Below are 22,221 nucleotides of genomic sequence, written 5' to 3'. Positions count from 1 at the left end.
GTGTTCAGCAGCTTACATCGCCTTCAATAACACTGCAGCACAGATCCAGCTGGGTAACTGAGGCTAGCCTGTAGGGTAAGAGCCTGGAAGTATTGATCAGCAGTGTGGAAAGAATGGAGGAAAAATAAAATTAGCAGAGCTTTTTGGATTTACAGGAAGAATTAAACTATGGAAATGCTGGTAGGGTGAAAAAATAAAAGTAGAACTCCTTCGGGTCCACCTGCAGGAGCCCAACACTGTGATGCATGCTGCGATATTGTGCGTTCATGTGTCAGACAGAAAGTGTGTATTAAAAGGAGATTGGCCTTTTAAACCAATATCAATGTAACCATCCCAGCGTCACCAGTTTCTCCTCTTAAAATCTTAAAATCTTAACTTTAGTGTTATTGGCACTGCAGTGCTGATGTCTCGGTGAATGCAGCGCCGTTTTCCCAGATACTAATTAAATCACCAGTACCATATTATCTGAACCCAGAACAGTGTAAACCAGCAGTTCTCATCTCTGCCTGGAATTACTGCAGCATTTCTGCCCAGCGTTGGGAAATTAAAGAGGAAGGGGTTGGGAGAGGCTGGGATCTCACCACAGTGTGGCACATTGCATGTTAGCTGGGATAATAACAGTTGCGGTTTGTCTTAGGTTTCCTGAGCTAAAGTAAGAAGCTTCCACTTCCTGCAAAGCCACCATGACAAAGACAGCATCCACATTAGCTCCTGAACATCTGCAGGACACAGGGACACATTAAACTGTGGTTTCATGTCACTGCGCTATGAATTTGAACTCAGTCTTAAGCAAATTAGGATTTTTGTTCATCCCGAGGTCAGTAGCGTTTTCTGCAGTTAGTTTCAAACGGCTGGAGGTTTCAGATCACAGCAGCGCCTATAAACAGCTGTATTTACCTTTATTTTCACTCTGGTTGAGAACATTGCGTCACTAACACAAGAATGACCGAAACACATCTCGTACCTACCAGCACTCCTTTCTGTTCATACTGAAGGCCGTTCTGGAGAGGACTCGGAGTTTGAAAGTGTCAACATGTCTGTTACAGTTAGAATAACAAGTCACTGCACAGGAGTAAAGAAGCAATAATTTACTAAACCAAAAGAATAGTTATTAAATATAACGCTTTGCAGTTTGATCCTCGTTGAGTCGTCGAGTCCTTCTTTCTCTTGCCAATGTGATGTTTCGTGTCGCTGAGTGTCTGTCGGATGAGAACATTTGATCGTCTCTAGTCTACAGCCTGAGCCGTGAGCATGCGCACGTCTCCTGTAAATGCATTATCTAATCCTGCTCTCGGTTTGTCGATGACAGCCATGCTCCGTCGCAGATGCGCAGTGCTGTGTGTTTGCAGGGCGGCGACCGGTGTCAGCAGAGCGTCCGGGAAGCAACAGCAGATTAAACGCAGCTAGAAGCCTGATGGATGTCACTGCACACTGCATGCATCGCAGTCTTAATACTGCGTTGCCGCTTTTGTGCACGCCATCCCATCCACATATCTATGGATATGTTTTACAGCATTTAATAACAGTAATAAGTTCCTTATGGAGGGATTTTTACCAAAGTAGCTCGGTCATTCCACAGTGAGGGACGCTGAAGGGCTGGGAGGGGGGCAGCCGTGCGACATGTCAGAAATATGCCCTGTGTCACCCAGAGAGTTGAGTCCCAGAATAACTGATGTCCACTCATACTGTGGGTTATTCCCACAGATGTGGATTTCATCTGTCTGACACAAAAGCAGGTTCGTAGTGGTCTCATGAGTAATCGCGGTGGAGCAATAAGAAGGGAAACTCCTGGAACCTCTGTGCTGCCTGAAAATCCCTTTTTGACTCTGTAAAGTGAAGCTGTTAAAGTCCAATGTTTCGTGCTGTTACACTCACATCTGCTCTAATGTTTAGACTTGATCGTGTATGTTATTGTGTCTTGCTAAAATACTTTGAAAATAATTAGAAGTAGATTTTGTAATATTATGATACAATCCATAGACCACCAACCAAAGTACCTCCATCTGCTGAGCAGACACGGTACGAACTCACAATGTGTTTGATGTGTGAATTTAGCCCTCAGTCAGCCATCATTTAGCATGTTGGTCATCAACAAAGTGAGAATTCCCGATGTAGATTATCAAAACATTTTCTTTTAAGGGAAAACTCTCAGTGCTTGCCCTGAAATGTTGGTAATAATCCCATTAAACATGAAAACTTGATGGAAGCCCAGCTACAAGAACTACAGTAGGTTAAAGTTGAAACACGACAGAAGCCTGTGCTCTGTGGCGGGAGCATTCAGAAAGATTGATAAGGGCCGTTTAGCTTGTGCAGTCATAAAAGGGAAAATTAAATATGCAAAGAAGCGATATGTTTGTAATACACCGGTGGAATTAAAAAGGTGTTTTCCTGTTGCTTCATAACTGCAAATGCAATCAACGTTTTGAGTAAACACGTCCTATAGCCGGGGTGTGGCGATGCCGTCAGGAGGGTTTTCACTTGGGCACAAATGAAGCAGCGTGAACGCTCTTCCTCAGGACCTGAGCAGCATCTCAGCCCAGCTTAGTGAAGTCTTGTCACTTGACATTTTTCAGTAAAAACTTTCTCTGAGATGCTGTCGGTAGATTTTATTTACTCATTCTCAGCTGGTGTATTCCTGAAAGAGGGCTGCACCTCCGGTGGTTCTGAATAAACCACAAGGAGACTGAGGCGGCACACGAAGGTCTAGTTATTGATTAGCCACTTTGTCTGCTGGCTCTAACTCTACGTTCTCTCGTTCTGTCTCACTGTCCCCGCAGAGCTGCAGAGGGAGGGAAGCATCGAGACCCTCAGCAACAGCTCAGGTTCCACCAGCGGCAGCATCCCACGCAACTTCGAGGGCTACCGCTCGCCGCTGCCCACCAACGAGAGCCAGCCGCTCAGCCTCTTCCCCACCAACTTCCCCTAGGACTCCTCGTCGCTGGCATCCGTCCCACCCTGCTCTGCCTGCCCGTCCACCATCGTACACTCACGCACCGATGCGGTGTATTGAGTCCAAATCAAAAGATTTGTGTTTCTATGGTCAGCATGCGTTTTGTTTTTTGTTTCGTTTCTTCTCGTCTCAGACGGCTGCTCGCCAATCAGCTGCGGCCGCCACTGGTCATTCATTTCTGGGGTTGAATTTTCAAGCTGCTGAAAATTGTGCCAATTTCCACTCAATTCAAATCTGATCATTTTAATTCCCAAATCATTCCAAAAACACTGATTTGCTGTTTACCCTCGAATTGTGCTCATGTCTGGGTGGAAACACCTGGACTCGTTTATTGCAGACTTTTGGAAACTTGTTCATTTAAAGGGTAGCAGCTGTTTTGAGCAGCTGCTTAGAAGGAAGCTAAATAAAGAACAGATAAGATACAGTTGAATATTTTGATATGTCTGCTGTCAGGGAGAAACGTCCACTATTTTCAATATTAGAGCGTAACCCTGCTCGTTACCTTGTTGCTTCGTCGCCTGCTGCTCGCTCAGCTGCCGTCGTTCTCAGTGTGTGTTTTTGAAGGTTAGGTGCGCCCATTGTCTGAATGAAGCGTAGGAGACGGGAGTGCTGACAGAGGAAAAAAAGGAAATGTTTATTCCAGGCAGCGACGTGCGGGAGCTCCTTCTCCCCGTGTAAGAGCGTCGCTGCCTCCCGCTCAGTGTTTTAGATTAACTTTGCTCCTTTCATGCCTTTGATTTTCATGTAATCATATTTGACAAAGGGTGCAGTAACAAGATGACACTATTACTGCTTTGCTGGAGTAATTCAGATGTTTACAGTGTAATCGAGATGTTTCTGAAATCATTTGGATATATTCCCCACTCCGCCTTTCCAGATAGTAAATTTTAATTGAGCGCAGTAACGGAGGCTTGTGTAGTCGTCACGCCGAATTTTGTACATTAACAACTTTTGACCAAAATCTTTTTCCTATTCAGGATCTTTCAAATCTATATTTTCCTGTTTTTTTTCTTTGCCTGCAGAAATAAAGAGTTTGTCTGACAGTTTGTTCAAAGTGAAAATAACTGCACTGTTAACCTCTCCCAAGAAAATGCTCGAAATGTCATTTGCAGTGCTACATGTGGACTGCCTGCATGTCCGATGTGCTTTCTCAGACACTGAATGGACAGTAAAAAAAAGAAAAACATCATTATTATTCTTGTTGTTGGATTTGTGAAACATTGACTTCTTTCCCTGCGTTCATGCAAGAAAAAAAAAAACAAAGTGAAGAAAATGAAACTGTCTTTTGTCCTCACTCTGATTGCTCCTAATGTTCCCATTTCAACCACAGCGGTGACCATCAGCGCACAGTACCACTGCTAATTAGTGCCATATTTTTTTAACAGGCAGTAAAGGGTGGTTAAAGGACGCTTTATGGGCAACTCATGCTCTTTGTTCTGAGAGAGAAGTGAGAGTTTGTTTCTCTGTTAATCAGCAAAACTTCTAATTCTAAAAACAAACCTGATGACAGTTAAACTGAATGACATTAGATTAACTGTGTGCTTCATGTGCCACGATTGATCTCATTCCCAACACCGTGAGCTGCAGTGGAAGCTTCCCAGCCTTGAAGAGAAAAGACGCGTAACCATCAACAGCTCGTGTCGTACGCTCGTGTATATTTCAAAAGGAAAATGGCTACAGCACGAGTTCGTGAGCAGACTGAATGGATAAATGTGAACCTTTGTGTGTTTGTTTAGGCTGATGTGCAAGATTCCATTACGAATAAAGCTGGGAGGATGTGCCACTTCACCAGAGGAACTTCAGCATTATGCAACATAAACTGAAAGGACACAGCAGTTTGCAAATGAAAGTCATTTTATTTTATCATGTTTTTGCAAACACTTTACATTATGAAATATCTTCAGAGGTGCACATTTTAATACAGAGGAAGTCTCCGTCACCACCACAGACACATGTGAAGTGTAACAAAAGTTCCACACGCACCAAAATCCCTAAAAATGTTTTAAATGTAAACAATTATTGATTTCTAACAAGTGGGCAGTGACGTGGGAGTGCACGGAAAGAAATTCTGAATCACTGAACTTGAGCAGCACTGTTTACATGAACTCAGAGGAACATGTGTGCTGTTACTGAGCTCCTAAATCTGCTCCCTGATTTCAGTCAGTGAAGATGACACAGTTGGCTCCCTGACATATAAACTGCTCAAACTTTGAAATTTCTTGATTCTGACCAGAGCTCCTGCTTGGAAATGTGTGATTAGAGAAGAAAACTTGTGAATATTCAGCAGGACTGTGACAGTATTAACTAATCGGGTCAGCAGCCGGCAGCAGAATATAAGAAGAGTCCTGCAGGTTTTTGGTGAGATCAGTGTCCAGCTCCACAGAACAGTTTCCCAGAATCATCCTGGCATCGTTATGGTCATCAGAGATTTTGTTAGTTTGTTATTCTTTAGGCCAAGTGCCAACAATTGATGAGGTTGCACAACTGTGCACCACTTTCCATTTAGGGTTATCAATAAACTTGCTTGTTGCCAGCTGCAGTTCAAAATATAATTTTCAGAATAAAGAGCAAGAGGTCTGCTGGCCTTCTCTGAAGTGTGCAATGTTCCTCGCAGCTCACAGTTTCACTCTTGGAGGAAGGCCTGTTACACAGCGAGTGTGCGCAGTAACAAGCTCCCTTCTAGGCAAAGCATTGGGCCGCGAGTTCTGTTGCTACTCAGCAGCTTTTCCCAAGTTTGTGTTGTGCACAAGGCAAATTAGATTTGAACCCATGACCGTCTCTCTGCTTGAGTTTTTACCACCACGAACTCCCAGCTGGCTTCAGCATTTCACTTCAGCTACAAACCAACACAGTGCTGTTCTTTCGTGTATGGCTGTGCAGTTGGAGAGTGTAAATTGGCTCCCGACGGTGACTCTAAATTACAAATCAACTGTTCGGGAATTCAGTATTGGCGTGGATTCTACGTCCTCAATAAAAACGAACTCGACTAGTTTTTTAAACGACACACACTGAATTTTGCGTTAAGACGGGACTTAAAGAGACGTGGATTCAAAACACACATGCGTGCAGAGCTGTAGAGAGGGCTGTAAACACACATTCTGCAGAGAGTATTATTTTCATTTTTTTTCTAAATATGTTTTTGGAGACATTCAGTAAGCGCTCCATTTAGCTGCACAGGGTTGAAAAAAGTGCGCGGTGGACTGAGCAGAGGAAGACTCCGCTCACACTGAAACATCCAGGCTGTGCTTTAGGGACGAAAATGAGATGTTTTTATGTTTAAAGTTTCGTTCTTGTTTTTTTCTTTTTTTGTTCTTATTTTGACTGAATTCCGTGATGTTAAAAATACGAAGTATTGTGGAGAAAACAACATTTTAACTAGTGTGCAACAAGTGATTAATTCAGGCCCATCAAACCATATGTTAGAACCCTGATGCTGAACAGCACAGCTGTGTGAAACCTCGTTTTCTGGCTTAGATCTAATAATTTCTGTCAGCAGGATAAATATTAGAAAATTCAAATGAAGCAACGCTGAAATGAAACTGTGTGAAAAGTCTGGACTCGGTGTTCCTGCGGGCTCCTGTCGTGCCACCCTTTGAGACCAGCGTCACGCTGTGACAGCGTCACTGCGGGACCGCAGGAGGGACAGCAGTGACATCCATTCAGAACTTTTCAGGTTCGTTTCATTCAGACAGAGTCATTCATATGCAGTGCGTAATTCGATCTTTCAAGAGGTTAAAAAAAACGATATTTCGGATATCTGTCGTTCAGGCGTGATTTTAATTTACTGCAGCTTCGCTGTTTCTGTCGCGTTTTAAGTGATTTTCAGGCTGTTTTAACGTTTTCATTCTCCAGGTGTTTTCACAAGAATCGAAATAAGAATAAAGCGTATTTGTTTAAACTTCCCTGCCCTGGGTGAGAGGTTTTCTGTGGGCTATTTAGTGGATGTCCTGATGTTTTGCGGTACCGGGTTCCTGAAAGCAGAGGCCTGCAGGTACAGCCTCTCCTCTTCCTCCGCTCCTCTGCTGCTGATCCTTAATATGATTCAATGTTCCCGGCGCTGCAGCTGCTAATTTAATCTCTCCATGCTGTCAACACATCTGCAAAACACACAAAAGATTATTTTGCTGTTTAAAAAATGCTCCTCGATTTAGATGAAATGGTAATAAATGCTGTCAGCTGGATGATGTTAAATACCCGAATGTTTGCTGATTAGGATGAATTTAGACCTGCTGTTCCGAACCACAAGCATGCACATAAACAGAGTGGAATCTCTTTCTTGGATTTATTTGGTAAAACTGCGCGCAAAAAAGAGACTTTGTTGTAGTTTTTAAAAACAAAAATACAAATATAAGTTGAGCGATTGTTTGCTCGATGTGCCAAACAAATGTTTGTTTGTTTGCTTGTTTGTTTGTTTGATTTAAAAAACTACAAATAATACATGGAACTTCCTAAATGTTTAGATTTGAGCGGATGAATCTAATAATAATACAATAAGCTTAAAGAAAAAAAACATAAATGTGGATTTTGCAGTCACGTTGTTTGTCGGGAAGATCCGTAAAACATCAAATGCAGGTTTAAGAGGATCGCTGTAAATAAGGATGAACTTGCTTTGACAAACATTTGTGCGCATGCACGAGTACAGTAAAAATATGTTGTGTCCGTTCGGGTTCAATCCGGAAGAATCCAGCCAGCAGAGCTAATTATTGGGCCTCGGGGTAACACTGCGTACCTTTCAAGGATAACGTGCAGACATACTGCACCGTATGTGCGCCGTTACTTCTAGATTTTCAGGAGCAATATCAGGAGATTCCAGCGGAATAACAAACACAGTTTAGGTGCAAATATTATTATTACTTTTTTTTTATCTTAAACTTTAATATTTGACTATTTGCTTCTGGAAATCGAAATTATTTCTCACATCCGCCCCCCGGATATCCGCGAGAAATTTCCTCTATAAAGTAGTAACCCGACAACAACAGAAGCCCGTTTTAATTCATAGTTTATTTCGTATTTATCTATTTTTTTCTACCTGAGAATAACAGCAACAGGTGATGTCATCATTTGGATTTCCTGTATTCGAGTCTTTTTTACATTTCTGGACAAAGTCAGACACGTACATGAGCGCAGCGCGCCGTGCACCTGTGGCGCCACCCAAACGTCTCCTGTCCGTGACGCAGTGACCAGCAGCATCAGAACTGAGATGGCTGAAATGAGCAGGGGGATTAAATGTACTGAAACGGAAAGACTTCAGATTTCTGTGAGGCCGTCTGCTGCGTGACGCCTGTAGCTGTGACAGCTCTGTCACCCTCCTCTGGCTCCCTCGGGTCACCATAGCGCCCTCACCTGGCGTTCCACCTGTCAGTCAGACGCACCTCAACCCCTCTATTCAACATCGTGGACGCAGATGAGATGAGAAGGGAGCAAGGAAAATAAAAGGCTTCAGCCCTGGATGTGAGTGGCTGTAGTTCATGACTGAACATGTATAAGGTGCGACATTTTTATTTCATCATTATTATTATTATTTTAATAGCATATCTGTGATGCATCCGGTAATATTCAGAGCCAAAAACAAACAAGCAAACCTCTTTTTCGATGCATTGTTCCAAATAATATGTGTGCGGGAGTGTTTGAGTTTGGGAGGGCTTAAGGAAACATTTTCCTTTTGCTACAAGTGAGAAGTGATATGTTTCATTTAGCAAAGGCAGCCGGAGAGGAGCAGGAGGAGGAGGAGGAGGAAAGCTGCTGGTAGTTACAGGAGGAGGAGAGAGAAGGAGGAGCGGGAGAAGAGAAAGGAAGGAGGAGGAGGAGAGGGCCGCTGGTCGCCGGGTTTCCATGTGACAAGGGGAAATATGAGGGACTTTGACAGGTCTTAAACGGTCTGGCGCCAAGGCCTCAGTCTAGCCGCTAAATATAGCCTGAGAGATGATGCAGGGAGATGGGAGGAGAAGATGGAGAGATGAAAGGAGAAAAGGAACAATGCGGAGGAAAGGAAGAAAAATAACAATACTCGATTATAGACGAATATGGCGCAAAAACCGTCCCGTTACGTTGTAATTAGAGCGTCTTTGGCCCGGATCGCTGACACAGGGGCCAAATGACCGGGACGGAAGGCGCATTTTACGCACAGTTGTATTGTCTTGTATTGAACGGACGAATAAAGGACACAGAAAAACCTCAGTCAACTTCCTACTGTATGGAAAGCGTCCTGCAAGTAGTTAATTCACGGTAAATACGAGCCTGCAGCTTGAAGTGTGACAAGCAGCTCCAAAGGTCTCTGATTTAAGCCTCCAAACGTCCTCATCTAGGCTCGTTTCTGACAACTATGTGGTCTTATTTTTTTTATTATTTTATTTTAATAACATACATTTTCAGACAACAGAAATTGAAGACAAAACCAGATAATTTGCTCATTTTTGGCGCATTTTTTCTTCGCAGACGCTTCATATCCACATCCCCAGCTGACAAACACATGCCCAAAGAACAAGTCTATGGAGCATATTTACTGTCTGCTTCCATTAATCCACAACACACAGGACACGTTAATCTATCAGGCCGATGCCTCTTCCACGTAGAGCTCCCAGCAGCCTGGAGCTCTGCTGCCTTGACTTAATGACTTTTAAATCGCGCTTGATGGAGATTTCTGTACCGTTGAAGGCACAGAACAAATAAATGGTGACTAATTTGTAAAAGCATTGTTGATACAATTATCCCGTTGAGCATTCCAACAGAAAAACCGTTATCCACCTCCATATGTTGCTAATCTGTTTTCATTTGTGTCACAGTAAAACCCAGTGAGCAGCTCCCAAAGTCTCCTACGTCTTCAAAAAATAAAAAAGCAGCTTTAGGGACGAGTCAGCTGTTAGATACACACCACAACAACACCCATCTTAATTATTTTCAGTCTGAAACAGCTCTTCTTAACCTTGACACTCTCTGTGCTGCTGATGTGTGTGCCGTGCGGGAGCGCATGACGCTTCGGGGATGTGTGTGGGATCCACTGGGCTCGTGGAAACGGCTTCATTCAGGTGTATGAGCCCCGTTCACCGGAGCTACTCTCTCTCTGGCCTGCTGACTCTTTTACGCATGGCTGTATGATGGGAGCCGAGCAACAAGTGTGTAACACAGAGATGTGCAGACATCCCTTGCTCTTAAATCACATGACATGCTGTATCTGACACACAAGCCGAATCGTGGTGTCGGTTTGGAGACATCAAATCGTTTTGTTTACACTTTTCTTTTCTGTTTGTCTTCTTTGTTTTGAGGCCGAACGGATTACTTGGTAGTTTAGAAGCATTTCGTCTTTTGATTATTTCATTTTATTTATTCTATTTTTTGTTTGTTTTGATGTTTAGATTTGTTATTGAAGACATTTAGATGGCTACTAAGAATTTTGTGCGGGTGTCAGCGGAAGCCACAGAGGCGGCTAAGTTCCAGGGGTTCATCGGAAATGCGCAGTTGTCGCTGACACACTTATTCAGAGGGATTAACACTTTTTGTTTCAGTTTTTGTCCAAGTGACGCCTGCGGCCCACTCGCGATCGTCCCAGCCCGGAGAGGGCAGCTGTTTATCCAAAACGAGGAGGCGGGGGGGTGGGGGACTCAGATCCGACACTGAGTCATGACCGAGGCAGGACAGTGGAGCAGAGCCGCAGATGAGGCTTCGCTTCACAGCACTTGAGGGTAAATCTAAAGAGACAGGAGATTGTTCTTACTGCGGCGCATCAGCCGACCGGCGCCGAGCGACTCTCTAACAAACCGAGTCCGAGTTCACTGGATTCTGCCGAAGGAGCTCCGCAGAGCAGAGTGCTGGGAGGCTGGTGCCCCACACCACCACCACCCCCTCCTGGCTCCTGGAGTCCCGCACTGCTCTTGGTTTGACAAAATAAAACCTGTCGGAGATTACACGCCACCACGGCCTGCCCCAAACTCAGACTGAGCTCTAAATCATCTCGTCGCTGTTTGATATCGGAGTTAAAAAATATTTTTAAAAAAATAAAAAATAAAGTAATCCCTCCGACAGCCAGCAGCACCGCAACAGCAGGAATAAAGCAGCGACACAATAATAGCAAGTTCAAATACATGCAGTAAACTTCATCTGCAGCCAAACAAGGAAGAGTTGGTATCGAAGTGAGCACTCACCGCTTTTTTCTCCCTCATTTTTCTCGCAAAGTTCACGCATCATTATTCATCGGGCTTCCTCTGTTTTTGCTCCACGCAGCATCAGAGTTGGTCTTTTCCAGCCCGCTTTACTCTGCCGCCGCCTCCCCGTCAGCCCCACCAGGAACACGCACAGATACGCGGCTCCCGCCCGGGGAAATCGAGCCTGTTTGAGTCTCGATTCAGTATACACACAGTTAACATAGCCTGGACTAGTGTGAGGCAAATCCAGCCTAATCGTCAAAACAGCCGACGCTATAATTACGAAGTCTCTATAGAGACTATAGAGCGACCGAGAGAGCAGCAGCTCTTGAGAAGAAATCTCTCCGGAATGCAGAGCATGAGCTGCGAGATTTACTGCTGTGACATGTTCGAAAACACTGTGGCAAATATGGAGAAGTGAGGCTGTTCCTCTGTATGAAGGTGAGTATTAAGACACCGAGTCTGTGGACAGGTTGGGTTTTTTTCCGCAGGCGACATTATAAAAAAGCTAGCCGAGAGAGGTGATGCCTCCACCGGCCAAGAGCTAAGGGCTGACCCGGTGTTTGGCTTAGAAATGGGGGTGGGATTTCCCGATCTTTCCTGTCATTGGTTAATATTTTATTCTGTTGACATGTTTTCTTACTGCTAATGCTTCCGACACCTTCTTGTCCCCCCTCCTCTCCTAGAGTCTGGCCGGAGCTGTCAGAACCACGCCTATAGGGGCCCACAATTGGTCCAGAAAGCGTAAAATCAGCAATCAAAGGGGCTTGGTTCATTAGTGTTGGGGATGGAGGCAGGAAGGACATGTGAGATAGTCACAGATCTGCAGTGAACGGGGCCACATCTCTCCAGTCAGTGTGGGATGACTGAGAAACTGCTTATTTCTCTGAGAGGCACACAGCGCAGCCGGGCTCTGCCTTCTACTGAAGCGCCACTTCTGCTGACGGACTCGGTGCAGGAACCAAAGGAAACGCACATCAGCAGCAACTCTGGGCTATTTTCTTCACCCCGATAACGCGCTGTGTGTTCACTGTGCCGCTTTACAGACATTACTGAGTGCTGTCGAAGAGCGGACCTTCTGGCTCTGGGCTGGGGGGAGATACCATTAAAATATCTGTTATTTCACTTCGCTTTTTGTGGATGCACCGATGAGAGATCCAGTTTTCACAGGGACTGCAATGGCTTATCACCCTTTCCACGCACACCGGCCGACCGATTTCCCCATGTCCGCCTTTCTAGCGGCCGCTCAGCCTTCCTTCTTCCCGGCGCTCAGCCTCCCTCCCGGTGCTCTCACTAAGCCGATCACGGACCACGGCCTGGCAGGGGCGGCGGAGGCTGGGCTCCACCCGGCTCTCAGTCACCATCAGGCGGCTCATCTCCGAAGCATGAAAAGCCTGGAGCCCGAGGAGGAAGTGGACGACGATCCAAAAGTTACACTGGAAGCCAAGGATCTTTGGGACCAGTTTCACAAACTCGGAACGGAGATGGTTATTACCAAGTCAGGAAGGTAAGAACTCTCGCCCGATGCCTATAGATCCGCTCACGGATATCCGGAGAACGTGTTTTTATTTCCATACAGTTTAAAGCCTTTTCGGTTAGTCCAAGTAAGCTCGGAGAATTACTCGAGAATTTTAGAGCAGCTAAAATGCCAGTAAACGGCAGCCTCTTTATCAGGCCTTGCACGGTCGGTACATATTTTTGCAGTGATTGTTGGTTTGCTCATTTATTTAAAAAAAAATAAAAATAAAAACTATATTTAACAAAAACAGCGAGAACACGGCATTTACCAGTAATTATACCCTAAATAGCAGCTTTAAATGTCGTTTTAAATAACTATGCCCACATCTACATTTGTGGGAGAGGAGCCAGTTATTGAATAAAGCTCCCGTTTGTCTTGAAATATTTGTCATCTACTTCCACCGTGACCACAGCACATATCTGGGATATTTTGGGGGAAATGTGGTAAGAGCTTTGATCAGGTTTTATCTCCTAAACTGCATTCTGTGGAGGCAGCAGAGCTTCTGGGTTTTATAAACAGGCTGTCACTTCAAAAAGCAGGGCCATGAGGTGGTGTGGTCATAAATATATTCCTCAGCTTTGTAGTGGATGGCTTGGACACACACACGCACAGAAACACACACACACACGCACTGTGTTTTTGTGTTGCTGTCGCCTAACAGTGTGCAGCTTTGGAGAAGAATGTCTGACAATTGCAATATTTCTGCCTGTACGAGAGCCGCGTTTTTCCCTCAACGCCTCTTTTGTCAAATTTGCTCAAATGTTGCAGGATAATGTGCAGTTGTGTTCGGGTTGTATCGCGGCGTGTTGACTCCCGGCGTGTGTTTCTTTCCGCAGAAGGATGTTCCCTCCGTTCAAAGTGCGAATAAACGGCCTCGATAAAAAAGCCAAATACATCCTGCTGATGGACATCGTGGCCGCGGACGACTGCCGCTACAAGTTCCACAATTCCCGCTGGATGGTGGCGGGCAAGGCCGACCCCGAGATGCCCAAGAGGATGTATATCCACCCGGACAGCCCGGCCACCGGCGAGCAGTGGATGGCCAAGCCTGTTGCTTTCCATAAACTCAAGCTGACCAACAACATCTCGGACAAACATGGATTTGTAAGTACAAATAGAGTTTTTTTCCTTTCTTTCTTCTGTGCTGGGAGGATATTTTTCATATTTACACGCTGCACTGAGTGTTGAAATATTGGAGATGACATTTTCAACATTTATGGATTTACTTTATTTATTTACTTTTTTGGAAGACGTGAGGGGAAATGGGTGATAGTGAATGTTTGATCACAGGAAAAAAAAATCCGGAAAAAAAAAGAGCACAGAGCGAATTTCTAGTATGAAACTGCCACAGAAAAATGATCAAGTAGCTTCAGTAAAGCTGAGAGACGTGGAGCACTGACATAAATCTGCTCAGAGTATCATCGTCTCCTACAGTATTCTAAAATGAAATTAACGGAGAATATAATATGTAGCGTCTTTACACCCAAAGCTTTGTCACTTTGTCGCTACTTGACTTGGAACTTGTGTCTCTTCGATGTTCCGCAGAATATCGCCGCTCTGCATTTTTCTCCACCTTGATATCCAAAGCCAGGCCCAGCTGCCTGAGCTGCAGCACCTACAGGCCTCCTTACCCCCTGACCGTAGTTTGCACTGCACCTCCCTACTGTACACCTTTGTTTTAGGCCCGCTTGTATTGGGAACTTAAAAGAAAAGAAAAACCCAGCATATCTAAGCCGACTGTTTGCGAGGCTGAGGATTAAGTGGTGTATTACCAAATCGGGTCAGAAAGAAATAACATGAAGTGAGTGCGAAACGCTCCCTCCAGCTAGTAACCTCATATGGCTGTTGTATATATTGTGTATTTTATTTTTTCATTTCTATATTTGTGGAGTGTGTTTTATCCAAAATAACTGGCTTTACTTTGTCTTTTTACAAAGCATTTAAAATCAAATAAATAAATCAAATAAATAATAACGCTACCAGTTTGCAAAGGGGCATATTATCACATTTTGCAGTGTGTATCTGAATGGCAGCCTTGTGTGCTTTCTACTGCAAATAAATGGAACATGACGCGTCAGTCTAAATAATTTGCAATAGCTAAGAAGCAGAATTTCTTGGTGTGTGCAGCGCTGATTCGGGCTTGCATTGCCTCGTACAGTCACCTAAAGTTTTTGGTTTTCTGTATCTTTACTGTCACTTTGTGTCCGGTCCATTTTGGGGGAATTTTAAGTTTTGCGTGTGATGTCTTTGATGCGTCAAAACAGACCACCGGGCAGTAACTCCACGCCGCTCTGTGCGTGTGTACTTGTGAAATTTGTAGCTCTTTGTGCTGTTAAGAATTGGATCAAATCATTTTTTCTGTGGTTCTGATTCCTCATGGCAGCATGTGTGGCCTGGTAAGGTTTTTCCCTTTGCCCCGCACTAATTACAGACCAGGCTGCTTACACAGTAATTATAACAGCATCAATAACAATGCGCTGGATGATCCGCCTGCAACAGATTCTGCCTGGTGTCGAGGTTGAGCATCTGAGAGAGAGAGACATAAACATGCCGTGATATTCACTCGAAAGCTTCGCTTTCTGTGTGTGTTGGTCCAGACGATCCTGAACTCCATGCACAAGTACCAGCCCAGGTTCCACATAGTGCGGGCCAACGACATCCTGAAGCTTCCCTACAGCACCTTCAGGACGTACGTGTTCCCCGAGACCGAGTTCGTGGCTGTGACAGCATATCAGAACGACAAGGTGAGTCAGCTTTCACACTCCACCGACGGCCTCTAATATGGCTGCTATACTTTGCATAATAAACATCCTAAATAAACGTCCTACATCAGCGTCCTCTCCCCCCGCCACCAACCCCCGAAGACTTAATCTGATTTTGTAGGTCGCCTAATTTCCCTGCAGAGGACTCCCATGTCCCTCTGGATTTTTTTAATTGCTGTTTTGCTTGGATTTGTGGCTGCAGCCGACATATCTAGCTATGAATTCAAATGGTGTGTGTGTGTGTGTGTGTGTGTGTGTGTGTGTGTGTGTGTGTGTGTGTGTGTGTGTGTGTGTGTGTGTGTGTGTGTTATCGGCTATTCACGGGCTATAAATGGGCTATTACCTTGTCCAGAAGTGAATAAATTAGGCGTATAAATGCTGGAGAAAGGAGGTTATGAATGTTGTGACGCTGCGTTAAAAATGACTGGCGTCATATTTGAAAGTTTTGTCTTGTCAAAGTGACACTAGAGTCATTTATTTATGTATTTATTTATTTTCATATCAAAGCTAATCATTCCACCTGAATTTGTAAAAAAAAATTGATGGCATTATTTTGAAGCCCTTGGCTGTTCGTTCGCCTCCTTCTTGAAGCTAATTGGGACTCGTGTCCAGGGGCGGGGGTCATGTTCTAAACGTTTATGGCAAAAAAGACACAATTGAGGAGGCATTTAAAGGGTTGGTCACACTGCAGCTAGACTGGGCAGATGCTCAGACTCGCTACTCAAACTGGAAGCGCCTGAAGCGTTGAATTCTGGGGCCACGGAGGGCCTCCAGGAGCACGGAAGCTCCCCCGAGGCCTGTGTGGCTCCTTCAAATACACGGAGCCACACAGGCCTCCTCCACATATTGTGAGGCAGCACTGTTCCAAACCGCCGTATTAATTATTGATATGAGCGTTATCTGTTCAAGTATAGCATCCTCCGCCATTTTTCTGGGGGTCGAAGGCCTCTGTGGCCCCACAGAGGAATGTTTCGTGGCAGAATTTCTCTCTGGGGGCCTATGTGAATAACGCACCATCATTACGTTTTAATTAATAATGCAAATCCGAGGTCTACGCTGTATGTGTGTTAATCCAAAGGCATTGTTTTAATACATGTGGACCAGGTGGAGACACTGGGGCCTAACAATGTGTGTGTGTGTGTGTGTTTTCCTGTGGTTCTCTGTGTATAAAACGGCTCCTGTCCTTCTATTTTGGATAGATAACACAGCTGAAGATCGACAACAACCCGTTCGCCAAAGGTTTCAGAGACACGGGAAACGGAAGGAGAGAGAAAAGGTACAAACTGCTGTATAACACCTGCTCCCTCTGTGTGTGTGTGTGTGTGTGTGTGTGTGTGTGTGTGTGTGTGTGTGTGTGTGTGTGTGTGTGCCTGCGCGCTTTGAGTATCGGCCTTTTTTTTAAATTCAGCAAGGATAACTCATTTATTATTATTATTATTATTATTATTATTATTGCAGGAAGCAGCTGTCCATGCCTTCGCTGCGGATGTACGAGGACCAGTGCAAGGCGGACAGGGAGGGCGCGGACTCGGACGCCTCGTCCAGTGAAGCTCCTGCCGGCAGGGACACGGTCCACTCCCCGCTGGGAGCGGGTACCAGCCCGCTGAGGTTCAGCAGGCCAAGTCGAGGTTAGTGATACTACCGCTTATTTTTTCTTTGGTGCAGGGGCTTTGTAGGATTTCATGACAGCGGGGTGCGTTAATAATCACGAGCTGCTGCAATGATCGTTTAGGTTATGAAATAATTTCATATTTTAAAGTGATAAAGTATTAAATGAGCTCAATTATGAGTGCAAAGTAAACAGTGACACAAAGTAGATGCATTATTGTCATACATGCATTATTTATTTTATTATTATTACGCTATTAGTTCTAGATTTTTATTGTGGCATTTGATTTTTGCGATTCAGTTTTTGTTTGGTTTTTGGACTGTGGTGCGTTCAGATAAAACAGCGACATGTCTTTAAACGGTGCCACAGGACTCTGACCTCCAAACTGTTTGGTTGTTACTCATATTACTGTTGGATTTGCGTTGGTTTTTGGTTTGCATTCCTCACCTGTTAACCAAAGGTTGCCTCGGATAACGCACTGACCCGCCTTTATTTAATTTGTTAATTTTGTTGGTAAGAACTGTGTATAAAGACAGTAAAATCAGCCTAATTTTGGACTGCCGTGGGATTTGAAATTCAAATTTTCATCTGAATGTTATAACTCGATTATAAAAGTTCAGAAATAGTCCATTATATATGAGTCTCATCAGGTCTCAGCATTTAGTTTTAAAGGGCTCTGATAAAAATTTAAATATGTTCATTTTTCCAATCTTTGCTCACTAAAACATTACACACAGGCTGACAAGGAATATTTTTCAAAATTAATACAATATTTAAAATGCTGGTTAAATGTTATTTTCTCAAAGACTGGAACATACAAGGTGGATTTGGAGAGAGCGTCCCAACCAGCCTCGTGACCACATGATTTGCTGTGTGTGGGTTAGAGTGTAGGACTGGTGCTTATGTGTCCTGCTTTCTGATTTCTGCATCTTAGATGATAAAACATGCACTGACAGCGAGCAAGAGCTGGAGCATCAAGATGAGCGCTGCACCGGGTCCAACAGCCCGGGACCCGAACCTGTGTCCCCCTACAGCTCCAGGTGTGAGGAGCGCATGAGGGAAAGAGCCGTTGCTGAGAAGAAGGATGACTCTTTATTCAGTATAAGGAGCCTCGAGAAGGACAAAGTGGAAAGCAGGCACAGGAAGGACACCACAGACGTGTTAACAAAGGACTCGGAGGCTGGAGGCATCAGTGCCACTAAGGATGCCTTCTCCCCTCTTGTAGTCCAGACCGAGAGCCCCTCACACTTCAGCCCAGGCCATTTACAAAGCTTGGCTCTGTCTGGCCTGCACAGTCAGCAGTTCTTTAACCCTCTGAACACCGGATCGCCACTGTTGTTTCACCCTGGGCAGTTTGCCATGGCCCCTGGAGCCTTTTCCGCTATGGGCATGGGGCATCTATTGGCCTCTGTATCTGGAACAAGTGGTTTGGAAAATGGCAGCCTCTCCACCCAGGGCACAGGAGGAACCCCAAACCCCTTCCCCTTCCATCTGTCCCAGCACATGCTTGCCTCTCAGGTAAGGAAAGCCGCCCACTTAAATGATTTAGTCCCTCTCCACACCTGTAGCAGTCATGTGACGTCAGCAGGACAGGGAAATAGACATGATTTACTTTGCCTTCTTCACACTGTGATTGTTGAAATAAACTCTACACTCAGCAAGCTCGGAATTTAGGTTTCTTGATGATTAAAACAACAGTACACTCATCAAATTCACCTTTTGAAATGTAGAATCATCTATTTGTAAAAATACATAAATAAACAAAACCCAGGAATAATATATTACTGCTTCAGTGCTTTTTAAATCAGTTTTAAACAGTCTGAGAAAACGGAAGAATCTGATGTTTTTGTGAGTAGGTGAATAGAAGAGATTCTTTGATGATCATCCCACATCAGTGATCTTTGCACTGACTACGTGTCTTTCCTTGTTCGACTTTCAGGGCATCCCCATGCCTCCATTTGGGGGTCTCTTCCCGTATCCTTACACCTACATGGCAGCAGCTGCAGCAGCAGCTTCAGCCTCAGCCCTCCCAGCCACCAGCACATCCAGTCCGCTCTCCAGGAACCCCTTCCTCGGCTCATCCAGGCCACGGCTCCGCTTCAACCCCTACCAGCTCCCGGTGTCTCTGCCTCAAAGCTCGAGCCTGCTCACCACCGGCCTGCAGGGAAGCATCAACCCAGGCTCAGAGTCCTCCAAACCGGGCAGTAGGGAAACCAGCCCAGCACCGGAGCACCACAGCAATCACAAGACAGGAGGCTCAAGTGGGAGGGTCGCGTCTCCCAAAACCTCCGTGAAGGACTCAGTGAACGAGCTGCAGAGCATCCAGAGACTGGTTAGCGGCCTGGAGGGCCAAAGGGAACCCTCCCCAAATACAGACTGTCCCAAGTGATTAAGACTCTCTGTCTGGGATGAAGACTTGGCTTGAATACTAGAGGACTATAAGTGCATATGTCCTGTACAGCACATTACAGAGACTGGGATGAAGGCATGACTGATGGGCGTTGATGAAGGCCAATTATGACTATTTTTTGGAACAAAGCTGCAGGTAGACAGAAATATAGTCTATGTAATTATATTTAATCTTTTTCAATTCACAAGTATTGAGAGTTTCCTTCAGAGCTGACCTGTTGGAAAGCGTGAAAAGCTTCAGCACCATCAGACACCAAAGTCCTCCCTGAAATCCCAGTGTTTTTAGGGTTAGCTTTTGAAGACGGCCAGACCCACCAGAACAAAGAAAAACACAAAACAGAAAAAAAAAATCCTTGCTGCAATTCTACACTCATTAAATAAAAACGATTTAGAAAAGAATAATAAGGAAATAACTCAAATGTGAGGAAAATAAAGAATTAAATAATCACAAAAAAAACCTTTAACCTAAGGCCAAGGATGTCCATCAGAGAGTCACAGTGACAACAAGCAAACAAGTGGTGAATTAAACGTCATCATGTCATATCACAGGTGGACCACGCAAGACCACTATCGGCCTCTTATAGCGGTCTAACCTGCCCGAGAGCCTGCAGCTCCGCACTGCGCGTGGGGCACTGTGGAAAATGTGTGCTGTAAAGTTTGGGTAACCTGAAGCACTTGAGCATCCGAGCCTGGTTTCTAAACTCCACGCCTGAACACGAGGCTTACGACGCCGACAGGCAAGTCTGATTATTTCAAAAGGGATGGAAGGTGAACGTCCCGCCTGCGAGAGGAAGAAAGAACCGTTTATCATTTAATGCCAGAAAAAAAAATCTTTCTGAACTATTTATGTAATAAAAAAAAATCTGTAAATAAAGCTAAGATCCAAGAATATGCAATTGGTATTAATTTATTCAAGGCTGTATATTAGCGTGTATATATTTCGAATGGAACCCCCTCTTACTTATCCTGCCCCCTCCTCTTCCTCCTTCCGCCCCGTTTTACATATACTGTACATGAAAGCTATTTAGCGCTTGTTGGTTTGAAAAAAGAAAAAGAAAAAAAAAACTGTGTATGAAGCATCGATGACTTTTTTAGGAGACGTGTGCCATGTTTTAGTCTGCATCCACCGACAAACACAGAGGAACAGAGATAGAGAGAGCTCCACATGGATTCTAAAACACCTCAGGTTATTTCACTTCAGCCAGGAGACATTCAAAGTAATTCCTCCTATGGGCGCATCGTTCATATCTATTCATAAATATATTTAAAGTTGGAAATATCTTGTTTATGCTGGTTGTCCGGGTATTTTTTTCTTTTTGTTTTTTTCTTTCTTTCTTTCTTTTTTCTTTTTCGTTTGTCTCACAATTTCAATAAAAAATGTTGTGCGAAAGGTTGTATTATTATTATTGTTATTAGTATTAGTATTATTATCACCTCACTCTACCAACTGTCACCACTTTTGGAGCCTTTTTAATGAAGTCATCTAAGCTAAGGTTTCACACAAATAAGGGCCTGCTTGTAGACACACACGCGTACGCGCGGGGCAGGAGCGCCCCCTGTCGGCCACATATCGAACAGGAGGGAAAAGTGTGGTTTACTAAATTTGATAAGAAAATGTGTCTGGGTCGAGTTTGCATGTCATTAAAAGCAGATTTAAATTGCATGGTGAAATTTGTGGGTCAAAATTGCTGGCAGAATTTTTGCATTAAGACTACAGCTATGACTATTACAGCGTGCTTTATTGTTTCAGACTTTACATGAGCAAACGAATTAAAGAGCAGGCTTTGCCCCTCTATATTTGCATTTTATGTTCTATTTTCTTGTGTTTTGTTGCAGCAGTCTGTCACATCGTTTTAATTCCTGGACCTGTCTTCTGTACACACAGCTCTATTTCGAGCAGGTCCTCGGTCGCCGTCAATCAGCATTTCCTTTAGTATTGTGTGTATTTTTAGAAACACTGAAGTGATGGAAGTATTTATAGGAAGAGCTTTCTCTGCTGCGCTCGCACACATCCGCTGCAGCCGGAGAGCAGCTTTAACTGTTTAAAGCAAAGAGCAGCTCAGAGTCCGACCGGACGAGTGTGAAACAGAACGTGTTTTTACCTGCGGAAATAAATGTTGTATTATGAAACCAAACATGCATGGTGTTTGGAGTTTGAGCCTAAAGTAATTAGAATGAATGCAATATTTCGTTAGTGCTGCATATTTGTGTGTGTGTTCCTGTACATTCATGAACTCATCCTCAGTAGAAATGTGACTTGCGCCGAGGCCTCAGCAGTGTGTGTGTTTATGTGTGTCACTGCATGTGTGTGTCTCGGTTTAAAGGGTTAAGCAGGGGGAGTTTAGGGCAGCAGACAGCCTTTTGTCCGGGACCCGGCGTCTGTCGCCTGCCTGCCGGCCACAGCCTCCACACCGCCCCGCTTCCTAATTAGAGAGTCTCCCCTCTTCCTCCTCTTCGTCCTCCTCCCCTTCTTCTTCATTTTTCTTTTCTTTCTGCAGCGACAATCACAGGACTCTCATTCTGTTACGGGGGCCATTGTTGCCACTCTGTTATCTTCAATTAACAGGGAGAGCGAGTCGACCTCGCACACTGGGAGAAAAAAGTATTTGTCTAAATCAATCAGTCAGCGAGTGATCAATAGGCTCCTGTGGAGGCCCCGTGGATCATAACTAATGACTGGTGACGGCGTGGGGTAAAAAGGCCAAGATTATTCACAACTTTGTTAAATGATCAGTGCTGCTCTATGATGTTATTTATGCTTTTGGAGGAAAACAGGAGAAAATGCGCAGTTCGTTTGAGACAAACTGCAACTTATCCTGTTTGGACTGTGTGAA

General features: G+C 44.5%; 2 protein-coding genes and 1 long non-coding RNA gene across 5 annotated transcripts in view; 2 read left to right on the top strand and 1 right to left on the bottom strand.

The window, feature by feature from the left end:
* bcas3 (BCAS3 microtubule associated cell migration factor) overlaps positions 1 to 4,139 on the top strand; it is a 323,554-nt gene extending 319,415 nt beyond the window's left edge. For both annotated transcript variants that reach the window (XM_040006481.1, XM_040006480.1), the window contains one exon: positions 2,778 to 4,139. In XM_040006481.1, coding sequence (XP_039862415.1) covers positions 2,778 to 2,926 — 149 coding nt within the window. In that variant the 3' untranslated portion in view covers positions 2,927 to 4,139. The remainder of the gene's footprint in view (positions 1 to 2,777) is intronic.
* A 647-nt stretch (positions 4,140 to 4,786) lies between these two features.
* LOC120718131 lies at positions 4,787 to 11,202 on the bottom strand. Its single transcript, XR_005692390.1, has 2 exons — positions 11,089 to 11,202; positions 4,787 to 7,047 (listed from the first exon to the last, which is right to left on the bottom strand). It is a non-coding gene; the product is annotated as an uncharacterized LOC120718131 (long non-coding RNA).
* Positions 11,203 to 12,103: 901 nt separating this feature from the next.
* On the top strand, positions 12,104 to 20,435 carry tbx2b (T-box transcription factor 2b). Of its 2 annotated transcripts, none has more exons than XM_040006487.1 (7): positions 12,104 to 12,595; positions 13,444 to 13,711; positions 15,205 to 15,351; positions 16,569 to 16,645; positions 16,828 to 16,997; positions 17,913 to 18,496; positions 18,918 to 20,435. In XM_040006487.1, exons 1-7 carry the CDS (start codon positions 12,237 to 12,239, stop codon positions 19,365 to 19,367), a joined length of 2,055 nt encoding a protein of 684 aa, XP_039862421.1. In that variant the 5' UTR covers positions 12,104 to 12,236; the 3' UTR covers positions 19,368 to 20,435. The 2 variants fall into 2 exon arrangements, with proteins under 2 accessions (XP_039862421.1, XP_039862420.1); XM_040006486.1 differs by having other exon boundaries at positions 15,199 to 15,351.
* The last annotated feature ends 1,786 nt before the right edge of the window (positions 20,436 to 22,221 follow it).

This window comes from Simochromis diagramma, unplaced genomic scaffold (genome assembly GCF_900408965.1).
Source record: "Simochromis diagramma unplaced genomic scaffold, fSimDia1.1 OVJJ01000024.1, whole genome shotgun sequence".
In the NCBI taxonomy this organism is placed as follows: Eukaryota; Metazoa; Chordata; class Actinopteri; order Cichliformes; family Cichlidae; genus Simochromis; species Simochromis diagramma.
The sequence above is the reverse complement of the archived record's forward strand: the minus strand, read 5'-3'. Positions and strand labels throughout refer to the sequence as shown.

Excerpts from the sequence above, each read along its gene's own strand:
- tbx2b (XM_040006486.1), top strand. The coding sequence starts at position 12,237 with ATGAGAGATCCAGTTTTCACAGGGACTGCAATGGCTTATCACCCTTTC. Across the intron at positions 12,596-13,443 it reads GTTATTACCAAGTCAGGAAG|AAGGATGTTCCCTCCGTTCA; the intron begins GTAAGAACTCTC and ends TTCTTTCCGCAG. Across the intron at positions 16,998-17,912 it reads GTTCAGCAGGCCAAGTCGAG|ATGATAAAACATGCACTGAC; the intron begins GTTAGTGATACT and ends TCTGCATCTTAG.